At 43.4% G+C, this 24,106-nt stretch overlaps 1 protein-coding gene across 3 annotated transcripts in view; it reads left to right on the top strand.

Moving 5' to 3' along the window:
• The window catches only part of FBXL7 (F-box and leucine rich repeat protein 7), a 408,357-nt gene extending 392,022 nt beyond the window's left edge, over positions 1–16,335 (top strand). For all 3 annotated transcript variants that reach the window (XM_036896683.2, XM_036896682.2, XM_057496201.1), the window contains 2 exons: positions 4,887–5,498; positions 12,966–16,335. In XM_036896683.2, the coding sequence (XP_036752578.1) occupies positions 4,887–5,498; positions 12,966–13,702 (1,349 nt within the window). In that variant the 3' untranslated portion in view covers positions 13,703–16,335. The remainder of the gene's footprint in view (positions 1–4,886; positions 5,499–12,965) is intronic.
• The last annotated feature ends 7,771 nt before the right edge of the window (positions 16,336–24,106 follow it).

Below are 24,106 nucleotides of genomic sequence, written 5' to 3'. Positions count from 1 at the left end.
TGTTGCACACACCGCTTGGCAATGCTTCTTGTTGAGAATTCTCTGTGGGTGTTTCCTGCCACTGAAGCAGCAGGAAAGGAAGGCTTTTAAACAAGCTCTTCTGCCTTTTCAGCATGACCCCTATTTCCAGTTATCAAAAGGACTTCTCAGAATTTAAGGACACCTGACGCTGGCATCCATGAATTTGATTCTTGATAGAATCTTTGGAAATGTAGATTTCACTTCACACTTTTTTGCAAGTCCTATTTTCCCTGTTCAAAATAATGCCTGGTAGGGTAGAGTTCTTCCCTATGAGAGCCATGCATCTCACCATTTGCCCCGGGGGAAGGGAAGGGAAGATGAAGTATAATGCTCATTTTTATATAAATGTATTTGTAAGTGTACAGTGTATTGAAGTTAGTAATAATATTCTCTTAGAGTCATTTTTAAACTGTTATAGCCCAATGTGTATAAACTTACTGCTAAGATAACTAGGCTAATTTTGCCCCCAAGACACCAGATAGGTAGAAATTTCACTTGGAATACATACTAAGATATGAAAATACATTCATGCCTGCAAAATATTCTAAAGCTATATTGTAAGTTCAAATAAAGTCAGCTTTCTTTCTGCTTCTATTTGTATTGCAATATTGTAAGTCCCAAAGAAGGCTTCCAGCATTCTTCTAACTTCATCATCTTAATATCTGTCTTTGTTCCTTTCCTTTCTGTGTGTGTATCATACCAGGGCACCAGTGTCCTTGTTTCTAAGCTCTATCAGAAAAATTGTCAGGTACTGCCCATGTCCATTTAGCTGCCAGTCCTTTGAAAGGGACAGAGGAGAAAGAGCTGTGTACAAGGAGTGCATTAGGTCTCCCTGCAGTCCCTTGTGTGAATGAAATATACTACTTGGTAGCTGGAAATGGTGCTTGATTTTTAATTCAAAGCCATGCTTTATTTTCCTGGTATGTTGACATTTATATTCTAGGACTTTCAGTAGTTCAATATGAAAAACTTCTGTTGTTATAAAGATATATCTAAGTGGCAGTAAATGGCTCCTCCTATCAAAGGGTAAGACAGATTGTATGGCAATCTGTGAGTATTTATCCATGATAAAATTTATTTCCAGATTAAATATGTATGTGCGTGTGTGTGCGTTTGGGGGAAATACATTTATATATAAATACATAAGTATTATTTATATTCTCCCCAATATATATTTGTGGCAGGGGGAAATAACAAGAAGAAATATTTTATGAACACTTGTAGGTATGCCTGTCTCCAGCTGTCACTTCTCTTAGTCCATTTGGGCTGCTGCAGCAAAATACCACAGACCAGGTGACTTATAAACAACAGAAATTTCTTTCTTACAGTTCTGGAGGCTGGGAAGTCTAAGATCAAGGTGCTGGCAAAGTCAGTGTCTGCAGGGGGCCCACTCCCTCATAGACAGCCATTTCACACTGTTTAACCTCACTTAGCCCAAGGAGGAGCTACCTATGGGGTCTCTTAGGAGGGCACTAATCCCATTGGGAGGGGCTCCACCCCCATGACCTCATCACATCCCGAAGGCCCCATCTCCTCACACCATCACCTTGGGGGTTAGGATTTCCACATATGAATTTGAGAAGGATACTAACATTCAGAGGAAAGCATTGCTGATCACTCTTTATTATTTTTCAAATTATCAGGTGCTATTTATTCAGTGATGACAAATTGTGTCCTTTTAAACACTGTCTGAGCATTCTTGATTGGCTTTAGAATTAGTGGGAAGGAGCCAGAGCATCCTGGTGCATGCTCTGGCTAGAGAGACATCCGGCAATCCTAGCGAAAACCAGAACCCCCAGCCTGTCTCCCCACAAGGGCGAGCAGTGCAGAGCAGTTGTGATTACTGCTGGGGATCTGCTGCCCGGTCCTAGATAGGGGAGGAAGGAGAGCGGGGCCTGGGTTCCAGAATCCTCCCCAGAGTGGAATGTCTCTCAGTGTGCGAGGCTGCCATCTCTGAGTGTGATTATTGGCAAAGGAAAGAAAAAAAACTGAGAACGTCACTAAATCGGTGCTAGGCATCTGGGTGTGCCCCCCTCACACCCTTCAGTGCTGGTTATATGAAAGACTGCAGAAAAGTGAACTGCTTATAGATGCCAGCTTTAGGAACACACCTCCACCCCTATGCAAGCATGCTTCATCCCCCAGGTGCCTAACTCAGGCTGGGCAGGTCTCCTAACACTGGTAAGGCTTCTCTTTCATGATTAATAGAACGAAGGCAGGCAGGAGAGAGGTTTCAGAGCCCTCACAGCTGCTAAAATGTCAGAGATGAAAGCCTAAGACTGTCTGTCCTTCCCTCCTGGCCTAAGTTCTTCACCTCCCTCAGAGGCAGTTCTCGGAGTTCAGGTGGTGATGAAGGTTAGGGCCATGACCATTTTGAAATCCCTAACTGGCTTGCATGTAAGATGTACCTCAAAGATTTTTAGCTGATTACAAAGGAGAGAAGTACATATTTCTTTTCTTATGAATGATTTAAAAGGCAGTGTGTATGCCACCTGGGATAGAAAAGTGCATGCCAAGCTGGAAATTATTATTTTTTAAACATGTAAATATTTCCATTCAGTGCAAGACATTTATGTGCACCTACTGTGTACCATAAACCATCTCAGGTGATGCCAGGACACAAATAAAATGATTTAATCTTTGTCTCAAAGGACTTTTTAGTGGAATAGAAGGCATATCCACCAACTGTTGCCACAGTATTGCTATGTAGCAAATCACTCCCAAACACAGTGGTCTTGCTCACACATCTGTGGTTCAGCTAGGCATGGGTTGACCCCAGCCAGGCTCGGTTGAGCTTGTCTCTAAGCCATAGGTTGGGGTCAGTTCTGTCTGTATTATGGGCTTCTCCTCATCCTAATATCAGTGGACTAGCCTGGCGTGTTCTTTTCATGGTGACGGTAGAAACTCAAGCAGGCAAGCCCAACCACACAAATGGCTTTGGGAACATCACAGCACCTGACATGCCAAAGCAAGCCACCTGGCCACGGCCAACATTAACTAGACCGAGGAATGACACCTGCCTAGGAGGAACTGCAAAGTCACCTGACAAAGGTATGGAATATGGGGAGATAGGAAAAACTGAGAAAAATAATACAATCAAGTACATGAGGGAAAGATAAACTGACAAATGCCTGTACAACATAGAGATTTCAAAAGGGAAGGAATTAATTATACCTTGAAGACACTTAAAAATCTCAGAGGGGTGGCATTTGCACTCAGTGACAAAAAGTATATTTCAAAGGACAGACAAGGTGGGGACGTGGAGGCAGCAATAATTCAAAGCTGCTCAGTGAGCAAAGTCAAGGACAAGTGTAGAATATTTTCAATGTTATATTACAAAGAATTAAAAGAAAGTGTTACAGGGGCGGAGCCAAGATGAGTAGGACAGTGGAAATATCCTCCCAAAAACATATATATTTTTGAAAATAAAACAAATATAACTCTCCCTAAAAGAAAGTGTTACAGCAGTAAAAAAAACTCTAAATAGCCACTCAGGGGTAATGTTTGTTGTCAGAAGTTCTTGTGTCCTGTGTTACTGCTGGAATTTCTTGGAAAAGATGGATGCTTCAAAATTCCAAAGGTCTGAAATGTGGAAAAGCACACAAGGATAGAATGTTTAGCCTCATAGTCTTTATAGCTATAAATAGAGCTGGAAATTACTTAGAAACTGTCTTCCAACTCACTTCACATATGAAGAAATTTGTATTTTGGAGATGAATTTTCTTTCTCGCTTTCTATACAAATATTTTGTTATGTATATTGTGTATTTTTAAAATATATGTATCACATATATAATATATACATATGTGTCTGTGTATATAAAATATATAAACATGTAGAGGGAGAGTAAATGTCTTCCTAAACAAATCTATCCATCTATATATGTAAAATATATATAAATATACTTATAGACAAGTGAATTCGTTCATATATATATATATATATATATATATATATATAAATCTTTCATATATAGGAAATGGTAGTTGAAAAAACTCTTAATCCTTCCTAAATTTAAAAACCTCATCAAGGTTTTGGTATCCTCATCAAGAGATCTTTCGGTTTCTATTATTCAACTGCAAAGGGAGGAATTGTTAATCAGAAGGAAAAATAAGTGTCGCCACAGATACTCAAGGCCTGGCAATACCACCTGAAGTGCCTGGTCTAACAGAGGAAGTGGGGTGGTTCCCCAGGCCCCAGAGTTTGGGGTACTAACAAAAGATGGGAGACTGGATTCAAGGGGGCAGGTGAGGGCAAAGACCACGAATGTTCTCCACACCCACTGGCCAGCCTGCCTCTCCTCTCCTCGGAAACTCATTCCCCTCATTTGTAAATGAAACATACTCCTCTGCCTAACAAAAATATAATTAGAAAATTAAGTCAGTTTGTGTTCATGATACATGAGGTTTCTTCCCAGAATAGAAATAATGAAGCTTTGGAGTTGTGACCTTTAGCTGCTAATCACCCCTTAAGGTAGATCAGAGTTCAGCAGCTTTGGCCTTAAGGCCCAATCCAGCTGATCTGTTTTTATAAAACAAGTTTTATTTAAACAGCCACGCCTTTTCATTTCCATATTGCTCAGCGCGGCTTTTGCACTACGCTGCAGGATTGAATGATTGCAGCAGAGATGGAGCCCATATGGCTCGCAACACCACCAGTATTTACCATCTGGCCCTTTACGGAAGTGCACCCACCCCTGGGGTGGATGATGGAGCATTAGCCCTTTCCTGGACCCAGGGAGCCCGCACATGCTTCTGCTTCCGGTGTTGGCAATGGATTCAGCAGGGGTCTGCCCAGGACGGCCGCCTCCCTCCAGGGGCCCTGCTACGGGCATCCTTAACCCTTTGCTCTCTGTCCTTTGCCAGACTCCGACCTGAGTATGCGCACACTGAGCACGCCCAGCCCAGCCCTTATATGTCCCCCGAACCTGCCCGGATTTCAGAATGGAAGGGGCTCGTCCACCTCGTCGTCCTCCGTCACCGGGGAGACGGTGGCCATGGTCCACTCGCCGCCACCCACCCGCCTCACGCACCCGCTCATCCGGCTCGCCTCCAGGCCGCAGAAAGACCAGGCCAGCATCGAGCGCCTCCCGGACCACTCCATGGTCCAGATCTTCTCCTTCCTGCCCACCAACCAGCTGTGCCGCTGCGCCCGCGTGTGCCGCCGCTGGTACAACCTGGCCTGGGACCCACGGCTCTGGAGGACTATCCGCCTGACGGGCGAGACCATCAACGTGGACCGCGCGCTCAAGGTGCTGACCCGCAGGCTGTGCCAGGACACGCCCAACGTGTGTCTCATGCTGGAAACCGTGACTGTCAGTGGCTGCAGGCGGCTCACGGACCGAGGGCTTTACACCATTGCCCAGTGCTGCCCGGAGCTGAGGAGACTGGAAGTGTCCGGCTGTTACAATATCTCCAACGAGGCGGTCTTTGACGTGGTGTCCCTCTGCCCCAACCTGGAGCACCTAGATGTGTCAGGTAAATGGCAACTGACCTCCCATCAGTGGGGCCTTCCCAATGCATGCTCAGAAAGCAGTAGAGGACCTTGCCACCTGGGGGGGCGGGTCCTCCTCTTGGTAGCCATTAGAGATGGAGGGTGGGCAGGGAGAGGGCTGACTTACCCCCGTCTCTGTGCGATCATGACCCTGGAGGCCAGAGGTATCCCTTTCATCAAATAATGGCAACTTTTAGAGGCACATTTGTCTAGCAGGTCAGGTTAGTGTGGCTTCTAAATGCATGTTTCCTCCCTATAACTCACAGGAACTGCAGAGCAGCCATAGATAATGGGAGCCAAATATCTAATCACAGGTAAACAGGAACCAAATATCTAACTCAAACACAGGTAGTTTAGAAACCACCCTTACTCAACCCGGTATTGTTCCACACAGCCTGAGAGCCGCGTCTACGCTGACTTTGTGCTCTGGGCCATGCTCCTGATGGCTTGCCATTTTGCAGATGCTGGATTTGAAAGGCCATCGTGGCCAAGTGTCTCCTTGTATTCCACCCCCTCTCCTCAGCCCTGCATTGAGTTTGATCTTTTCTTAAGCAAAATTATCAGTTACAAAGCACAAGGGCAAAGCCCATCAGGTGGAGCCTTTCGTCTTTTTTAAAACTGAAGAAAATCTCAGCATGGCTGCTTTGCTTGAAAACCTCTCAGGCAGGAAGAATTAAAACCCAGACTTACACTTTGACGCCAGACATGGATCCAGCTGTACTAACAGCCTTTCTTTATCTTATCCACTGCCCAGTCAAAAGAAGAACATTTGAGAGTCTGAAATGTGTGAGATGCATCAGGGAGTTGAAGAAATGTGGCGTGAGTCACATCCTCAGGGGCTGCTGGGGGGTCCCGGGTCAAGAAGTAAAAACCAAGGTGAAGGGCGAATAAACAGAATTTGGGATTTACATGCATCAGAGGTAAATGATATCCTCCAATGAAATCCGAGGTAAAAGTCAGCTCTCTGAGCTCTCGAGCTCTCTCTCTCTCTTTCAAAAGGCAACATCTGAAAATATTTCAAATGACAGTCAGTTATTTTCGCAGATTCTTTCCCTTGCTGGAAAGCGACTCATTACTCCCCTCCTTTAGCTGGCTTCAGGACAAAACCATAGCAACCGAGTGTTCAGTTAGTTATGAGCAGCCGTTGGCATAAAGAAGCAGGAAACCAAGAGGTTTCTTACATTCTTCCTCCAAGGGATTCTGGAAAGAGAAAACATTGGGATGTGGTAGAAACTAGTTTCAAAACTTCGTGATTTGGGACAACTCACAGCTTTCTCTAGATGTGTTTCCTCTTCAGTTTAAAAAAAAAGAAAAGGATTGGATTCTTAAACATTCTGAGATTCTGAGCATTGTGGGACTATTTGGGGAACATTCATTTTTCTATTCTTTTCTCAGATTAGAAAATGACTCGTTTTTTTAATCCCCATCTTTGTAAAAGGGGATACAGCCTTTTACTGTAAAAGGGGATGCACCGTACACCTGTAACACAGGCTGCAAGTAACTGGGCCCTCTCTTTTAGGGTCCCTTTGAAATTCAGAAATGCAGAAACTCCTTTGGCTATTTGGGAATGGGAATTGCTGGGCTTCTAGCCCAAGTGAGTGGATCCTGCTTGGCCCTTCTGACTACCACTCTGTAAGGTTTGATGCCCTTCCACTATATCAACCTGACTAATTTGTAGGTCCTGATATACTTGTGTAGCTTCCCCACATGTCTGCCAGTGACTCCATGCAATCTGTGTACATATGGAGAATCTCTAACTCACCAAGTTAAGAGCACAGAATTCCAAATATTGGGGCAGATGCAGTGGGTTCAGGTAGATGAACTTGGAAGACCCAATAAGCCATAAGAATGGATTTGTATCACCCCTCTGAATGGTGCCTGCCAGTTCTCAGGGAATTGGGAAGCTGTTGATGCTGGGAGAAGCCAGAGGGCTGGCTGCGGTGGTTCATCTGTGCAGTCATTGTTCTCTTGGCTTCACAGCTGGCCTCTGAGAGTGGCCACCTTCTCAATGGCAGTAAACTTGACTTTGGAAGATTCATCTCTGGTCTAGAACTAATTCCCCCAGAGGACAGAGACTGCCTCTCCCATCCCTTGAATGCTATCTTTCCAAGTCACTGAAAGTTATAACTAGCTGTTGTGTTTTCTCATTATCACATACTACCTTTTATTAACATTGATCAGGGTTCTTCAGAGAAACAGAACCAACACAGAGTGTGTGTATATGTGTGTGTGTGTATATATATATATATATATATATATATGTATATATATATATATATATATATGGAGGAGGGAGAGAGAGAAAGAGAGAGATTTATTAAGAGGAATTGGCTTCCACAGTTCCACAGACTGAGAAGTTCCACAATCTGCCGTCTGCAGGCTGGGGTCCCAGGAGAGCTGGTCAGCAGTTCAGTCTGAGTCCGAAGGCCTGAGAACCAGGGTTGCCAGTGGTGTAAGTCTCAGTCCAAAGGCAAAATGAGACCAATGCGCTCAAACAGACAGGCAGGGAGAGAGCATTTTCTGTTCCTCCATCTTTGTTCTACTCTGGCCCTCAATGGATCGAACGATGCCCATCCACATCAGGGAGGGCCGTCTGCTCTACTGCGTCCACAGACACAACTGTTTATCTTATTCAGAAACAAGCTCACCATTACATCTAGAAATGTTTAGCTAGGTATCTTGGCACCTTGTCATCTGGTGAAGGTGACACGAAATTTAACCATCACAATGAATAATATCTTTAGATATCAATGGAACATGTTAAAACCAACTAATTTTCCAAGTATAAAATGTAGTTACTGAAAATGCAGTTGTTTCAAAAGGGCCGCCTGTAACTGGAGACCTGGGCGTGTGCCTCACTTCTCTAGCTAATCTTTCATATCCGACCAGTAGAATCCTGTCCAGGTGATTCTCCTTCCCCAGTACCTGACTCCATGCCCCTCTTCTATGTCCACCTGGGAGCATGCTTCACTAACCATTCTCCTTAAACACCTTTCATCCCCATCGACCCACCCTCCTCTCCACACAACTAACCTCCAGAGAGATTTTTTCAAACTACAGGTCTAACCATTCATTTTTCTGCATAAAATCTCCAGTTGCTCCATGACCTACAGGAAAAATTCAAATCAGGAGAGCATATATGGCCCTTCAGGAGCTGCCCTTTCAAGGTTCTGCTGTCCCTTTCCTCTGTGTACCCGGTGCTCCCCTCTGTGGAACCATTTGCATTTCCCCAAACATATCACTTCTGTGCATTCAGTGATGTGTGGGAACGTCTCTGGCTTGTGCGCCATTCCCTCCTCTTCCCCTCTGCTCCCTGAAAACCCTCTTAACAGACTTCTCAGTGCACAAACCCCAGTCCAGGTATCAACAAAGTAAGGCCTCCCCTGCCTGATGCCCCAAAAGGTTCAAAGTTGTCATTGGTTGATATGCTAAACAAGCACTGGGAAGCTGTAGTGCAGTGAAGTAACTAAAACTTCTCATCAGTAAATATAGGCTCATTGGGAGGATTAGTTGGTTTAATACATGTTAATTCCTCACATGTATGCTGGGCTGAAAATCATGTAGTCATTGTTCTGCCCGGAGTTTTGGGTCCTGGGGGTGAATAGACTAGTTCACAACCAGCAGTGCAAAGGCAGAGAGGAATTTTATTGCTAGCTAGAGCTAGGGTCCCAGTTGCATCCAACACAGCGGAGCCTTGACCAGGACCCCAACCCTTGTTTTCAGCATCCTTACATAGGGTCGGGTTACATAAGGTGGTTAGCAGCACTCGCGCAGGTGGTTCTTGCTCATTTCTGGGTGACCTACTTTACTTAGGGGTGGCAGTACTTGATTGGCTGGGATGAAGGGGCTTTCTTGACCTGGGTTCTATCTTAGCTTCTGCGGTTTTCCTGCTTGCTCACTTTGCTCGGGTGGAATTTTCCAGCCTGGGGCCATGCATGCTCTGACAGCTTAGAGATTCTCTCAGCCTCGTCTCTGCATCTCAGAGATTCTCTCGGCCTTGTCTCTACATCATCAGTTAATAAATCATAACTGTCATCACTTTTGGATTGTCATTGTTTTAAACATGTTTGGACGTCAGTAGTTGCTCTTATTGTCTTAGCCATCTTATATCAGAGTAGGTAGAGATATTACGTCTGTAGTGAGAGGAAGTAGTAATGAAGAGCATCTTAGGGAAAGCGGAACCAAATCTGAACTATTGAAGAAATCCCACAGATTTGGTCAGCCCATATTGTTCATTCCCTGTTGAGTAATAGCCATACTTCTTAGCCTGAATGTTAGGGCAGGTCTCCATGATCAGATTCCTGTCTTAGCTTCCATTTAATTCTTTCAAACATCCTGCTTCCACCCTATGGACACTCCTCACCAGCCCTCTGCCCCCATGCTTCCTTGTCTCTTGAATTTGCATGTGCTGTTAACCTTGCCAACTGGGCTCCTAAGTATGTATCCAAATTGCTTCTGTCTTACCGGAATCCCCTTAGAGATATCACCACTTCTAAGACTTTTGATTATGCAGTGTCTAAAAGTTCACTTCATGCTGACATATCTACCTGTAAATCTCTCATGAAATTCATCAGTCGCATGCTACATCTTAGTCATTTCTTACCTCCCCTCCTATAATTGAAACATTGGATTGGGAAACTTTTTCCTAGTCTGGAAGACGAATTAATATAGTCTCACTGAATCTGAGATGCCTCAGCTTTTAAAACTGAAGGTTAAATTGGATGATTTATATGGTTCTCTCCACGTTTGTAATGTACGAAGGCATGAACTAGCACACATATTCTCCGCTGAGCTTTGGGCCAGTTTACTTTGTTTTCAACCCAAACTTAGAAAATCTGTAAGAATTGAGGCTAGAGCTGAAATTTTAAATTATTGATCTAAAATAATACAAGCATATCAAAAAAAGGGCCTGTACCAAAACTGAACTTAATTATTATTTCATTAAATGGGGATTCAGTTTCAAAAACAAGGCGTATGTTTCCCTGGACCAAACAGAATATAATTCCAGGAGTGCAACAGATTTTGCTAGATATTTTTTTTAAAAAGAGGAAACTTTAAGAACAAAGGTTGTCATATGATCTTGAAAGACAAAGTGCTTTCATAAGCATCCACAGATGAGCAACCAGCCACTACTGTGGACATATAAATTCAGTATAAGCAGGATGACAGTCAACCTAAAAAATGAAATTCAAAACAGGAAGATTTCAAAGCTAGCGCTGAGGGGCACAAACCACCAACCGCAAATCCAGAGAGCCCACCGGAGCCGCGTGGGCGGCCTCTGACGACGCTCATCTTTGTTCTCGAGCATTGTGGGGTGTATGCTTTTACTCCTTCTGAAATCTTTGACTTGGTAGCACATGGCTTTTGAAACTCATTATTCTCAGGAGCTGAATTTTATGTTTCCCGGGCAGTCAGCCAAGAGATGAGACAAAAGTCCCCGTCAGAAGCCTTGAATATTGCAGAAGCAGCCAAGGCACAGAGGTGCCCGCGGTGAGGCACCTGGCCTTACAGCTGCCAGAGGGTTTGGGAGGAGCACAGAGAACATGAAAAATATATATATATACACACACACAGTCTATGTAGTGGAATCAAGTATATAAACATACACATTTATTTATGTAACATATATTGACTATGCATACTATTTATATTTACAAAATAAAAATATATTTTACATTTTGGATAGTAATATATAGTGAGCTGGAATATGATGAAATGATTGCTTCATATATATAAATATGTAGTAACTATATATAATATATAGTACATACATGTAATTTATACACACATATATTCCTAGGGGAAGAATGGTTAGAAACAATGGTTCCTCACATATCTACAGATATCTACCAATCACTTGAAAAAGGATAGAATGTTAAAGTGCCCTGTAGATCTCAAAAAAAACAACTTACCTAAGCATTAAAGCATTAATTTCCTTATCTGTAAAATGTACTGTTTTAAAAATCAGGAAACAATTAATAAAAGCACTTTGTAAATATTTTATGATTCAACATAAATAAAAGGCATTATAATTAACTATAAAACAGACAACTGTCTTCCGACATAGACACATATCAGCCATGGTCAACTTTTTGAGGACATTTAAATGTTGGAATTTAAATTATCCTACCTGATCTTCCTGTAGAAGACTCTGTCCACTCTATGAATCATCCATTCATTCATTCATTCATTCAGCAGATACTTAGTGAGCACCAGCTATGAACCAGGCGTGAAGGTTACAGCAGTGAACAGCCCAGAGTCCCTTTTCTAGGAGTTTACATTCCAGAGTGAGGACAGCAAGTACACAAGTGAACAAGTAAATATAGGATGCCACAAAGGGATAGAGAGTGCTGAAAATAAAGGGGAGTCAGGCAGGAACTGCTAGGTCATACAGGGTGATTAGGGAAGAATTGTCCAATAAACTGGTATTTGCTGAGAGACCTAAGAGAGTGGGGGCTGGCCTGTGGGGCAATCGTGGGAAGCCCTGCCCAGCACACAGAGGCTGAGGAGGAGGGCACCTGAGGTGTTTGGGGACCAGCAGGGAATCCAATGGGGTCAGGCAAGAGATGAGGTCAGAGAGCACAGGGGTGGAGGTCCTTGGAGGTGCCCTTGAGCTTTACACTTGGAGTGAGAAGGGGGCCATCCGAAGGCTTTGAACAGCGTGACATGATTGGAGTTCTGTTTTCCAGGATCTCTTGGCAGCCCTGAGAAGAATTGAATCCACAGCTGGTTACCTTTATTGACTAATAACTACATGTATTTCCCATAGAGTTTTCAAAGTATGTGGGACCCCATTATCTCACTGCATGGTCATTATATCCCTGTAATGTAGGCACACCAGCTCCATACTCCCATTTCCCAAGGGACAGACAGTCTTGAGACTCCAAAAGTTAAGCTTCATGCCTGGGGCCATAAAAAAGTAGACCTCCAGGTGCTTCTCCCAAGCCAGTACTCTTTCTGCCAAACCAAGGTCATGGCCAAGTCTTCTGTCTCATATCTCACTTTGGGCCAGAGAACCAGACCATTGCAGGGCAGGAACTAACCTTTACTGAGCTTCAGGAACTTGCAGGGCCAGGGAGGATATTTGCACACATTGTCTCATTTCTTCTTCAGAGCCTTGCAGGGAAGATGGTCATCTCCATTTTAAGACAAAGGAAATACTCAAAAGGATTGATTTGCCCAATGTCAGGCAACTAGTGATGGATCTGAAACTGGAACTGTGGTCTTTCTGATAACTATAGTCTGTGAATCAGCTAATGAATCAAGTGAGCATGGCGAACCCATTCTTGCTGTCCTTCTCTGTTAGGCCGAGAGGGGAAGGGGTGACATCGGACCAGGCTCAGGGGAGGGAGAGGACCCACGCCCCCTCCCCCACCACATGCTTACCCGCTCCCAGGCACACCCCCTTTTTGCGGAGGTTCTCTGAGCCTGTGATCTGTCTCTTTGTGCAGGGTGCTCCAAAGTGACCTGCATCAGCTTGACCCGGGAGGCCTCCATTAAACTGTCCCCCTTGCATGGCAAACAGATTTCCATCCGCTACCTGGACATGACGGACTGCTTCGTGCTGGAGGACGAAGGTCTACACACCATCGCAGCGCACTGCACGCAGCTGACCCACCTGTACTTGCGCCGCTGCGTCCGCCTCACCGACGAGGGCCTCCGCTACTTGGTCATCTACTGCACCTCCATCAAGGAGCTGAGCGTCAGTGACTGCCGCTTCGTCAGCGACTTCGGCCTGAGGGAGATCGCCAAACTGGAGTCCCGCCTGCGGTACCTCAGCATCGCCCACTGTGGCCGCGTCACCGACGTGGGCATCCGCTACGTGGCCAAGTACTGCAGCAAGCTGCGCTACCTCAACGCGAGGGGCTGCGAGGGCATCACGGACCACGGCCTGGAGTACCTCGCCAAGAACTGCACCAAACTCAAGTCTCTGGACATCGGCAAATGCCCTCTGGTCTCCGACACAGGCCTGGAGTGCCTGGCCCTGAACTGCTTCAATCTCAAGCGGCTCAGCCTCAAGTCCTGCGAGAGCATCACGGGCCAGGGCTTGCAGATCGTGGCGGCCAACTGCTTCGACCTCCAGATGCTGAACGTCCAGGACTGCGAGGTGTCCGTGGAGGCGCTGCGGTTCGTGAAGCGCCACTGCAAGCGCTGTGTCATCGAGCACACCAACCCTGCCTTCTTCTGAAGAGACAGCTTTCTGCCGCCGCTGTTGTCATACAAACATGAACAGAACACAGTGTTTTTTAAAAGCAGCATATGTAAGCTCCCACACCCAGCCCCAACAGCTATTTCTTCCAGGAAGGTTCCTAGGATTTGGGCTTTTAATTTTCCTCATTTCTCAGAGGTCATGGAGAGGAAGCGGGTGGTGGTAGGCCAGTTTCTATCACAGCAAAGTGTTCTTGGTGAGGTCACTTGTAGGCAGTTTCTCTTCTCACAAAAGATGTTCCTCTGAAAGCTGATTGCAGGAGCTTTAAAAACAAGCCTTTCTCTCTCTCTCCCCCTGGCCACACCTCTGGGGTTCTACACCCCTGTTCCCTGTACCCCACCCCTCCCTGTCCGACAGCGACAACACTTCATCAGATCCAAGAATGCTTTCCAGACTGCCTCCTCTTTAAGCTGCTTGACTGGCCTGAGCCACACCCAGCAAGCCCACACCCACGCAAATTCTTGTGGCAGCACCTGGGTTAGGCAAGATGCTTGCAAACCTTTTCAAAGAATCACCTGCAGCAAGTGGCAGTGGGGGAGGAGACCTACATTCTTCACCCCCCGCCCCCACCCCCGGAGCTCACCGCTAAGGGCCTCTCTGGGCTTCAGCTGCCAGCACGCAGTCCGAGGCCATGCAGCAGAGGATTAAGCTTCATGCCCGTTTTATAACTGAGGGAACAGAGATGTCCATAGACAGAAGCACCTGATGAATAGAACACGCAAGGCATCTACTTCTTCTAAGAGTATCGATTCATTGTGTGCTTTCAGGAGATTCAGAAGTGCCACAGCAGTGTCCTGTATGTCCTTTGCCCCAATCCGAGTATGGCTCCATCCCTGTCTGTTTTGGTGGGTGAGTCTGTGGGGCATCTCCTCCTTGCCCGCTGAACAGGTGGCTTCTGTGCACAAGTGCTTTCGGCATCACCCCCTCCCCCACCCGCCCCTCACACACACACACACACCATCATATTGAGGCAGGGGGATTCCTAATCAAAACAAAAGGGCCCCCCACCACCACCAAGTTGCTTTCTGCGTATTTTCAAATAGGAGGGAAGAGCCTCAATGATTTGTAATTAACAAACGAGACCCAAGAGAACACATGTCCTCAAAGGTTTTTCTACTCCTTTTCGTGTGCATGTGGCACGCATCAGGCACATCTGCCCTGCAGCTGACAGGGGCAGACGCCTCGGTTCTTTGTCATTCAGATCACATTTGTACTTTTCTCATCTATTTATTTCTTTGTGCATCCAGACTTCATTGCATGGGGCCTGGTGGGGTTAAGTCGTAAGTGCTTAACTGTGCAGCTTGCCACCTCATGGGCCTCCCCTGTGGCTGCCTGCATGTTCTCTGTGCGCAAATGCAGGGCAGACTTTCAGGTGTGCAAATACTGTTCACTCAGAAGGGAGATCCAGACAAACGGAAGAGGAAACACGTTGGTAAGACTTGGGCGCTGGTCCACCAACCAGGCCCTCAGAATTGAATACTAAAATCATTGCAAAATGTGAATTTTAAGTGGCCCTATGTGGTTAGAAATCCATTTGCTAAGTCTCATTCATGTGAAATCAGGATGCCAAAAGAAATTCCATTGCTCATTATCATGAAATTTAGTTGTCTTTTGTTAATAAACCCATGACCTTTCCCAAATCATTCTCTGGGCACAGTCCTCCTTCATCACTGTTTAAACAGTTCATCCATTTCTTTCTCAGAGGGTCCACCATCCAAACCCAGACCCACCACATCTCCAAGCAAAGCACATAGTTTATTTCAGATCAAGCTTACACAAGTAAGTGTACACTTGATAACTGCCTTCCCACTGTAGGCTGCCTGTGTTCCTTTGTCTTCTGTTGGCAAGGAGGAGATAGAGTGAGGTGGCATCTGTCCAGGAGGTTTCCTTCATGCATCGTATGAAATATGACCTGCTCTCCCATGAACATCAGCAGCAACTTAAATAAGTGCAGTCCAGGCTCTGTGCCACGGGAGGGAATGAATCGTTTGGGGAATAGTATCTAGTGATAGTCACAGGTTTCAAACCATGGAAGGGTTAAAGGTAGCATTCCCCTGCTCTCTGACTTGTCACCCTCTCTAAAGTCTCAGAACTTGAGAGTCACAAAGGATTGTCCCTTGGCACCAGGGCCTTCCAACCAAGCTGGTTTAATACTAATGGAATGAGAAGGGAGATCCTAAGTAGCCCCCGAAGCAGAGAAGAGCTGTCCCAGGATACACACCTTTATCCCCACCACCAACTACATCACTTAAACCTGTCTTCCCAACAGGAAACGAAGCTGACTGCCACACTGATCACCCAGCACATGCTATCTTTCCCAATTTCTTCCTGTTCCCCAGTCTTCTCTTCATCCATTCTGCTTCTCCTTGGGGTGTGAATTTATGGCAGAGGTTACTGCCATAGGGAAACAGCTCAGCAGATTTTTTAGAGACCAAGCAAAAGTTCTCACTAGGAAATTTATCTGTTTTAAAACATTGCTTCCTTCCTGCCTCTGCTAAATTGAACGCTCATTGTTTGTTTATTTTAATTCTAATGTTCAAATCACTGCGTGCTGTATGACTCTAGAAAGCCTTAATTTACTACCACCAAGAAATAAAGCAATATGTTGGTAAGATGGGTAAGCCTCATTTAATATTCTGGCCAGAGGAGCATGGTGTTCGAATGTGGACACTCAGAGTAAGCAAGGAAGTTGCCTTGCATTGAAGAGGAAAGCAAGTTGGATCACTGTAGCTATTGTCCCTTTAAAGCTGCATGCATGGTTTTGTCATTTCCCTTGGCTCAATGACCTTGGCTGAAAATTAGCAGATAAGTGAAAAATCATTACCTTCACAGTTTAGTTCAGGTTTTCAATTCCTAACCTAAATTCCTGGAGCCAGATGTATTTTGGAATTCATAGTTCTTTATATTTTAGGAAGTTACCTGTGGTGTATTTTGTAACACCCCTAGCAGAGTCTGGGATAGCACCCTTAATTAAACATGTTAATATTTCTGCAACATTAGGTGTGTGAATAGTCACACTGCATAAGATTGTTACAGACTATAAGGAGACTTGCATCCTTTCAGGTCAGCTTTTGCTAAATTAATTTGTACCAAACATAATGAAAAAAACATCTATTTTTTCAGAGCTTTCTAGACTTCAGAATTATGAATAAGTAACTGTGGACCTGAATATACCTCCCCTATTACTGGTTACAAACACTGGCGTAATCTCCAAAATTATGCTGACCATGAGTTTGTAATAAATTTCTTCTAAAAGTCTTAGGTTATTAAAACCTGGAGGGAGATTATAGCAACTTGATCTAAAAGGAAAAATTACCAGTAAGTTGGAAAAAGAGAAATACCAAATCTCTACTCACACAAACCTTTAGATCTGAGAAGTCAATATGGCAGAAAGCAAGTGCTGATAGATGAATGGCAAACTTCATCTTTAGCAAGTAAAAACATTTTAAGAGATATCGATTTTAAATGTATTTGTCCTTGGCCTTCATTCCCTGTCAGCTGCTTAATGACTCTCACCTACACCAACACGACTGTTAACTGACTTGGAATATTAACTTGAGGTAGCCCCATACAACTCTTGTCAAGATCCCACAATAAGCCTAAAAGTAAATAAACTGCATTTGTCCTTGAGTTCTGTAACTCCTTGCACTGACATTTGTCCAGAATTAGAAAAAGTCTTAAAGACCTTTGATATCTAAGATCATGCAACATGAAACCAAAAAGACGGAGTATATTTTTAAGGGGAAAAGTAATACAATAAAATAGCTTGCCACATCTCAGTTTTCCAAGAGAAGTCACAAAAAATAGTACATTTGTTCACTAGCTGGCAATCATAATTAGTTCAGAGAAAAGTTTATTTGGAGAGGTGCTGAATAGAGAGAAGAAGGAGAGAGAGTATTTAGAGAACGGGAAAACTCTGCAGCGAAAATATTCACACAGAAAATCTGTGAAACAAAATTGGTTTTTCCTCTGACACACTGTTGACCAAATGGGTTCTTCTTTTTGATCCATATACCAGCAGTGGCCCTTAATTCACACGGCAGGAAGGAGAGGTTCAGGGGAAGGGACGTGCCTGTCTTCGTCTGTCTACAGTGGTGGCTGATGCTTCACTGAGACTTGCCTAACTACAATACCAGTTGCCCAAAGAACAACTCAGGCAAGGTCCATGAAGGTCACCAGTTGGCAAAGCTGTTCCCCCAAGGGAGGAAATGCACCCCTAGGCACTCAGATTGGAGACACCCTCCAGGAATGCTAGCAGAATGTGATTATTGCTCCTTTTGTCTTGAATGCCCTGTTATCTCCTGATGGTCCATTTTGTACTCTTTTTCTTTTATTCCTTCAAGTCAGCAGATCAGCTTGCTTTTGAAACCACATGGGATGGAAGAACATCGCAACTGGGAGCTGGCTATGGCCCCATCCCTGCCTGTCAACAGCACAGTTGGGGAATCTCTGGCAGAGCTATCCCAAGAAGTGTCTGCAACCAGGATGCTGGTCTCTTGAGCCACCCAGGAAGGCTGCCTCTGAATTGTTGCAGAAGTGTTAGCAATCAGTATCATCCAGATATTAAAGGCTGGCCTTGAAGAATCTTTACAAAAAAAATAAAACAACCCTTGACCTAAATATTTACAAATCCAGTCATTTCTATATTGTGGAATGTTTCTCTCTGAAGTCACTGAGCTACTGAATTTTACACTGATGAAATCAGCATGTCTAAATTCTATCTTGGCCTATGTGATGATCAACATATGATGGAGACCGGAAATTGCCATCATTCTTCATAAGCAGAGAGTGCTCCGGGAGCACCAGTCGTTTCCTCTGAAGGAGCAGATGGCCCTCAGCAGCTCACAGCCCTTTTAGCAAAGGTTTCTCGACCAGGTGCTATGACAGGATCTGAGTGAATAAGATATAATATCTTTACCCTAAATGGAACTTAGATCCAGTAATTATATCATGTAATGAGTTGGAGGTTGACAATGGGACAATAAGAAGGCAAGTGGCAACATTTCTTTATTCATTTATCCAATAAGTGCTTACTTAGAGCCTAATATGTACCAGGCACTTCACTGGTGCTGGGAGTCTCGTCCTGGTGAAGTTCACCAGATATATAATTTTTATCACTATATGGAGAGAGGCATAAAGCTTAGAGACTCCTCTCAGAGGAGAAGACCCTTGAGATGGATTTTATAACTTAAACACAGTGAGAATCACAAGTCATCATGCACTTGAACATCATCCCTGAGCCCTCTGAGGGAGGGAGTATTTGATAAGGCTAATGAAGTTGTCTCTACTGTAGGTTACCATTATCAGGATATTAACTACACTAACTATAGGCTGACTCGTCATTGCCTTGAGTTAGTCATATGGAAATAGCAAGCTCCGTCTTGTTCTAATGCCTGCCCGTGGATGAATCCCTGTGCACACATACACACTCTCACACACATACCCACGCAACGTCATTTTTAAAGAACAGGAACATTCTGCGAAAACAACACAGAAACATAACTGCTTGGACAAACTCTAAGAACTTCAAAGCAGCTTGATTGTCCTCCCAAACAGCATTTGACAGTCCAAGCACCGCCGTGTGCCTGCAGACCTGCAATTGTGACCCTCAGAACCTGGCTCAGGAAAAGGATGATCGCAGCATCCTCAATAATCCTTAGTTTCTTTGGAAATCACCCTGATTATTACATGTTTATGATAGGAATGCTTGGAATGATGGAGGTTTCTCAGTTTACCATGTCCTATATTGAAAACTAGTCTAAGTCAGTAATTTAAAAAATACCGGGGTGGTAAAGTAGCCATTAAAATTGCCGAGAAATGGATTGTACTTGTTAAGTTCATTGAGGGTGGGTTTTTTGAAACCTCAAAGTTTATTGCATTGTGAATGTAAAATTATCTGCCCCCAGTAAAAGCTAAATAATGAGAGCCATTGGAAAATGCAAGGTTGATGGGAATGCTTCCAACCCCTGGGTCACTGCAGTCAGAGGCTACATACAACCTTCATGGTGTTTCAGAGCCCTGATGCCTCCCAAATTCTCAGTAGGCTAATTAAGCCCAGTTCCAGATAGGCATGCAAAAGATAGAGGGGAGAGGACTTCTAATTACAAAGATAGACCAGTGATTGGTGCTTCCTTTTATCTGCAATCTTCTACCCACCACTGATGAACACAGCCATCCTCTACAAATAAAACCTTTTAAAAAATCCCAGGTTTCACATCATGAGTGTATTCTTCTTGAGTGTTTACATTCAGAATTTAAACAAACTTGTCATAGTCTTTTTCATTCATGAGAAAGTCGGTAAGGGTTCAAAATTGTCACAATGGATAAATAGCCTTGGTTCTTTGAGCTCCAAGCCTTTCTTTTGGAGATGGAGACCAAAGTACATATAATTACCTTTGTATAACTTGACGTTTTTCATACTTCCAGAGTAACTACATAGATGCATTGGATTTCCACTGTACAATCTCTCATTTTGTAATCCTACCCCCTTATAATGGAGAAATGTGAGAAATGTTGGTTTTTCGTGCTCCTTGTCACTTAGTAAAGCCCCTGAAGAGATCATTTTGCTGAACAGATCCCTGTCTTAGTAGAAGAACCACAAGAGAGGTGGAATTCAGACCATTTCTCTTGTTCTCATTATAGGCACACAGGCCAATATGTGATTTATGTCACAGCTGATCTGTATGAATGACGTCCATGCATTAAAGGCTTTCCATTAGCTCCTCGGACTGTGAGACTCCAGTTGGCTGTCCTCTATGTTCATAATTTTAAAATACCCAAAGAATAATGACCATGGATGCACTGGAATGTTAGAGACCAAGAGGCTGTGGGTTTAAAGAAAAAAAGAAAGAAACATTCAAATAAAGACCTCTCACTCACATAATGAAAACCAGAGTCTCTTCTGGATTTCCAAGCTGGCATTGTTTCACTGGTACCATTGCCTTGGGGCTCCTGTGTTAATGTTTCTTTTAAAAATAGTGCACACAGGAAAGTGACAGGAAATACAAACATTGCCATGGACAGCATTAGTCTCCCTTCCTTTTAAAACTTGTGCTTAATCCCAAGTGCATGTGGCAACATAACCTCAAAAGGTGATCACATTATGTAAGGACTCCTTTTGCATTCACAAAAAGAAAACCCACAAGTTCTGAGGGGCTGAGTGTTTCTGTTTCCATAACTTTCCTCACCCTAAATTCATTAGCCTGGTGGCCTCAGGGCCCCAATGCCAAATTCCTCACAGTCAAAAGCTTGGTCTGGCCAAAGACAAAAGTGACCTTTCTTTTTTGATTTTCTAAAAGATGCAAAGTACTGTATCAGCAGCTCCATAGCAAAGATGTACCCCAGAGCTGGGAGCCCAGTGTTAAACCTTGGAGGTAGCTAGAATCCAAGAAAGGCCTTGAGAAATTTGGCTGAAAGTAAGAACCACTTGGTAATTCTTAGGGTATTAGCAAATGCAAATTTCAAAACTGTTTTTAAGGTTACTATTTCTTGACTTCAGTGGGATGAATTTCATGTACTTACCTCCTTTTATATAGTACTGCCCATTGAATTCTTTTTTTTGTCTTAAGGTATTATTGATATACACTCTTATGAAGGTTTCACATGAAAAAACAATGTGGTTCCTACATTCACCCATATTATCGTGTCCCCCCCATACCCCATTGCAGTCACTGCCCATCAGTGTAGTAAGATGCCACAGAGTCACTATTTGCCCCCTCTGTGCTACACTGTCTTCCCCATGATCCCACACACACACCATGTGTGCCAATAATAATCCTATTGAATTCTTTATGATGACTAATGAAATACAAATTCAGATTTGGGTCCTGTGGGGTTTTTTTATTCTGTATCTCTTTTTTTTTTTTTGTAGCATTAGGTGAGTTCAGCCACTCTTGCTCTGTGCACCATTTTCAGAAGGCGATATGTCCCTGTGGGGGCCTACAGTGATTTCAAAGACCACACTCAGGCACATTGCTAAGTGTGGATAACCCAGGGTCCAGCAGAAAATGCCACTGTCAGAGTAGGAAGTTAATTTGTCAGGGACACAGAACATTCTGGTTGATGATCCTGGAAATATAATAAGCCTTGATCTGGAAGACACAGAGGTATGCCACTCCATTCCTGGGAGGTGAATTCCAAACTGGGGAGACTTAATCACCCCATAACTGTAAACTATAAGCTTGACAATCTGGAGGTTTTGCCCACCAAACCAAAAGCTTCATGATCTATTTGTAGATACTCACTCATAACTTCCTCCTCATTTCCCTGGGTGGTCCTGCCTGGGCAGCATTTACAGAGGCAAATTTCGCTCCTTTTAGAATCCAGGGCCCCTCCTGTAAATTATTAGTGACCATCAACCAGTCCCTTGAAAACTGTTACAAAACTACGGATAAGCCCTCCCACAGATACGGTTTAATAATTTTTAAAATCCACTTAGAGACATGTGTCAAGGTTCTTAATGACATTTTTTGTGTGGTAGAATATCACAGGAACAAGGGGTTGGAGGGTATCTTGTCTTGATTTTAGTGCCCAAATGCTTTTTCCTATATGTCCAGTAATGAACTAGAAATATAAATAGCTGAATTCTTAAAACATTAAGTTGCATTTTAGAAGTGTTACAACTTTGGTTGAAAGGAATGCAATTAGAAATTTCACATATCCATTCACCTAGGTCATGGGAATACCTGCTGGTCCCACCGCTTTTTAGAACTGTTAAATTATGCCAACTCTATATAACTATAAATCCTTTCCTTTTGTCTGGATTGTAATGGGTGCAATATATACATGGATTATGTAGTAGAAGAACTCTAAATATTATTGATTGTACCCCCAGATATCATCAGCATATAATAACTTTAAGTCTGCTTCAAGTTAACATCAAGCAACTGATTCAGTAGAATTTATACATATATGAACACCTATTCCTCCAGAAATCTACTTTTAGCCATTATCTTTCTGACTTAGAATCAGAATAAAGAGTAGAACTACTTGGAGCTCTCTTCCCAACCTCCTCAAAGTCTCTCCCCACCTTTCCCATCTGCAAGCAGAGATGGCTGCCAAAAGACTCAGACAAATGCAGTTCACTCAGTCTCAACTTCTTTATTAGCAATTTCCAAGCGCCCCTGAGTTTACCTTGGCCAGCATTTGGGATGTCTTTAAGGAGTTTTCGACAATAACTTCTTAATGTCTCCACTGCCATTCCTCTTGCCATTGGAAGTCTGTTGCAGAAGTTCAGTACGGTCTTGTACTGAGATAAGCACCCCCACCCCGGACTTCAACAAATGACCAACTTTGCCCCTGGCACAAACTACAGATACAAAGAGAAAAAGTTGCCTTTAGCTTTTCATAACATACTCAGAACTGATCAATAACTAATTATTAGATTTGATTTAACAGTCCAGAATTTGCTTTCCTGGCACTGACTTAATATTTGGAAGAATGACTTAATTTCTATATTAGGGGATATGACAAATAATGGTTAAGGGGTCAAGCTTTTTGGATGTATTCTCATTGTTCATATTTTATATGTCTTCATGTAAAAGATAGATGATGGTTTGATAGATACTTACACATGTACACTTACATATTTATTTGGTTTAGGAGTACCCAGCACTGATGCCATCTCAAAAAAGTTTCTGATGTTTCTGAAATTCTCACTTGCTTAGTATTTTATTTAGCTCTATGAGCTGCATTAGCTTTGAGGCCCAGAAAAAAAAAGCAGCAATGGAGCCACATCTATCAGGAAGACTGATTGTTTCATCTGCCCTCAATTTTTATCAAAACCACTCTAAATCTTGCCAATCTGTCCAATTAAAAAGACTAAAAGAATAGAGATATTCTACTGATGCTGGAATAAAGACAAAAAAAGATGTCTGACTCAGCCAATAAAATCGAAATGCTAGGGGAGAAAGCCAAGGGGATAAATAACCCATCTGAATTAGAATGCAGACAGGACTTCATGGCCTGCTTTTTTCTCAGTTCTAGTTACTGGGGCTGAAGATGAGGGTATTTATTGATGGCATCTAAAAGCCTCCCCTTTGCCAAGCACAATATTTTCTCCAATGTGGTAGTAGTGAAATGTGTCTTTTGTACTGATTTTTAAAATTCCCTAGCCAGATTTTTTTTTCTGGAAAAATAAAGCAGGATGAATACCACTGATAATCTGGAGTAACCAGCATTCTAGTGAAACAGTTGCCAAAGAACACAGTACATTTCTGTAGGTGCTGTCTCTTGGTGTTTTCTTTTCAACTGAGCTGTTAGCTCTGACTATGGAAAGGCACAATCACGGGGTTGAAGATGTGAACTATTCTAAAAATGTCAAAGCAACACTTGATCTGAAATTGCTACTATGTCAGAATGCAGTGCTTTCTCTTTTTCTTTTTT

Source organism: Manis pentadactyla, chromosome 2 (genome assembly GCF_030020395.1).
Source record: "Manis pentadactyla isolate mManPen7 chromosome 2, mManPen7.hap1, whole genome shotgun sequence".
In the NCBI taxonomy this organism is placed as follows: Eukaryota; Metazoa; Chordata; class Mammalia; order Pholidota; family Manidae; genus Manis; species Manis pentadactyla.
The sequence above is the reverse complement of the archived record's forward strand: the minus strand, read 5'-3'. Positions and strand labels throughout refer to the sequence as shown.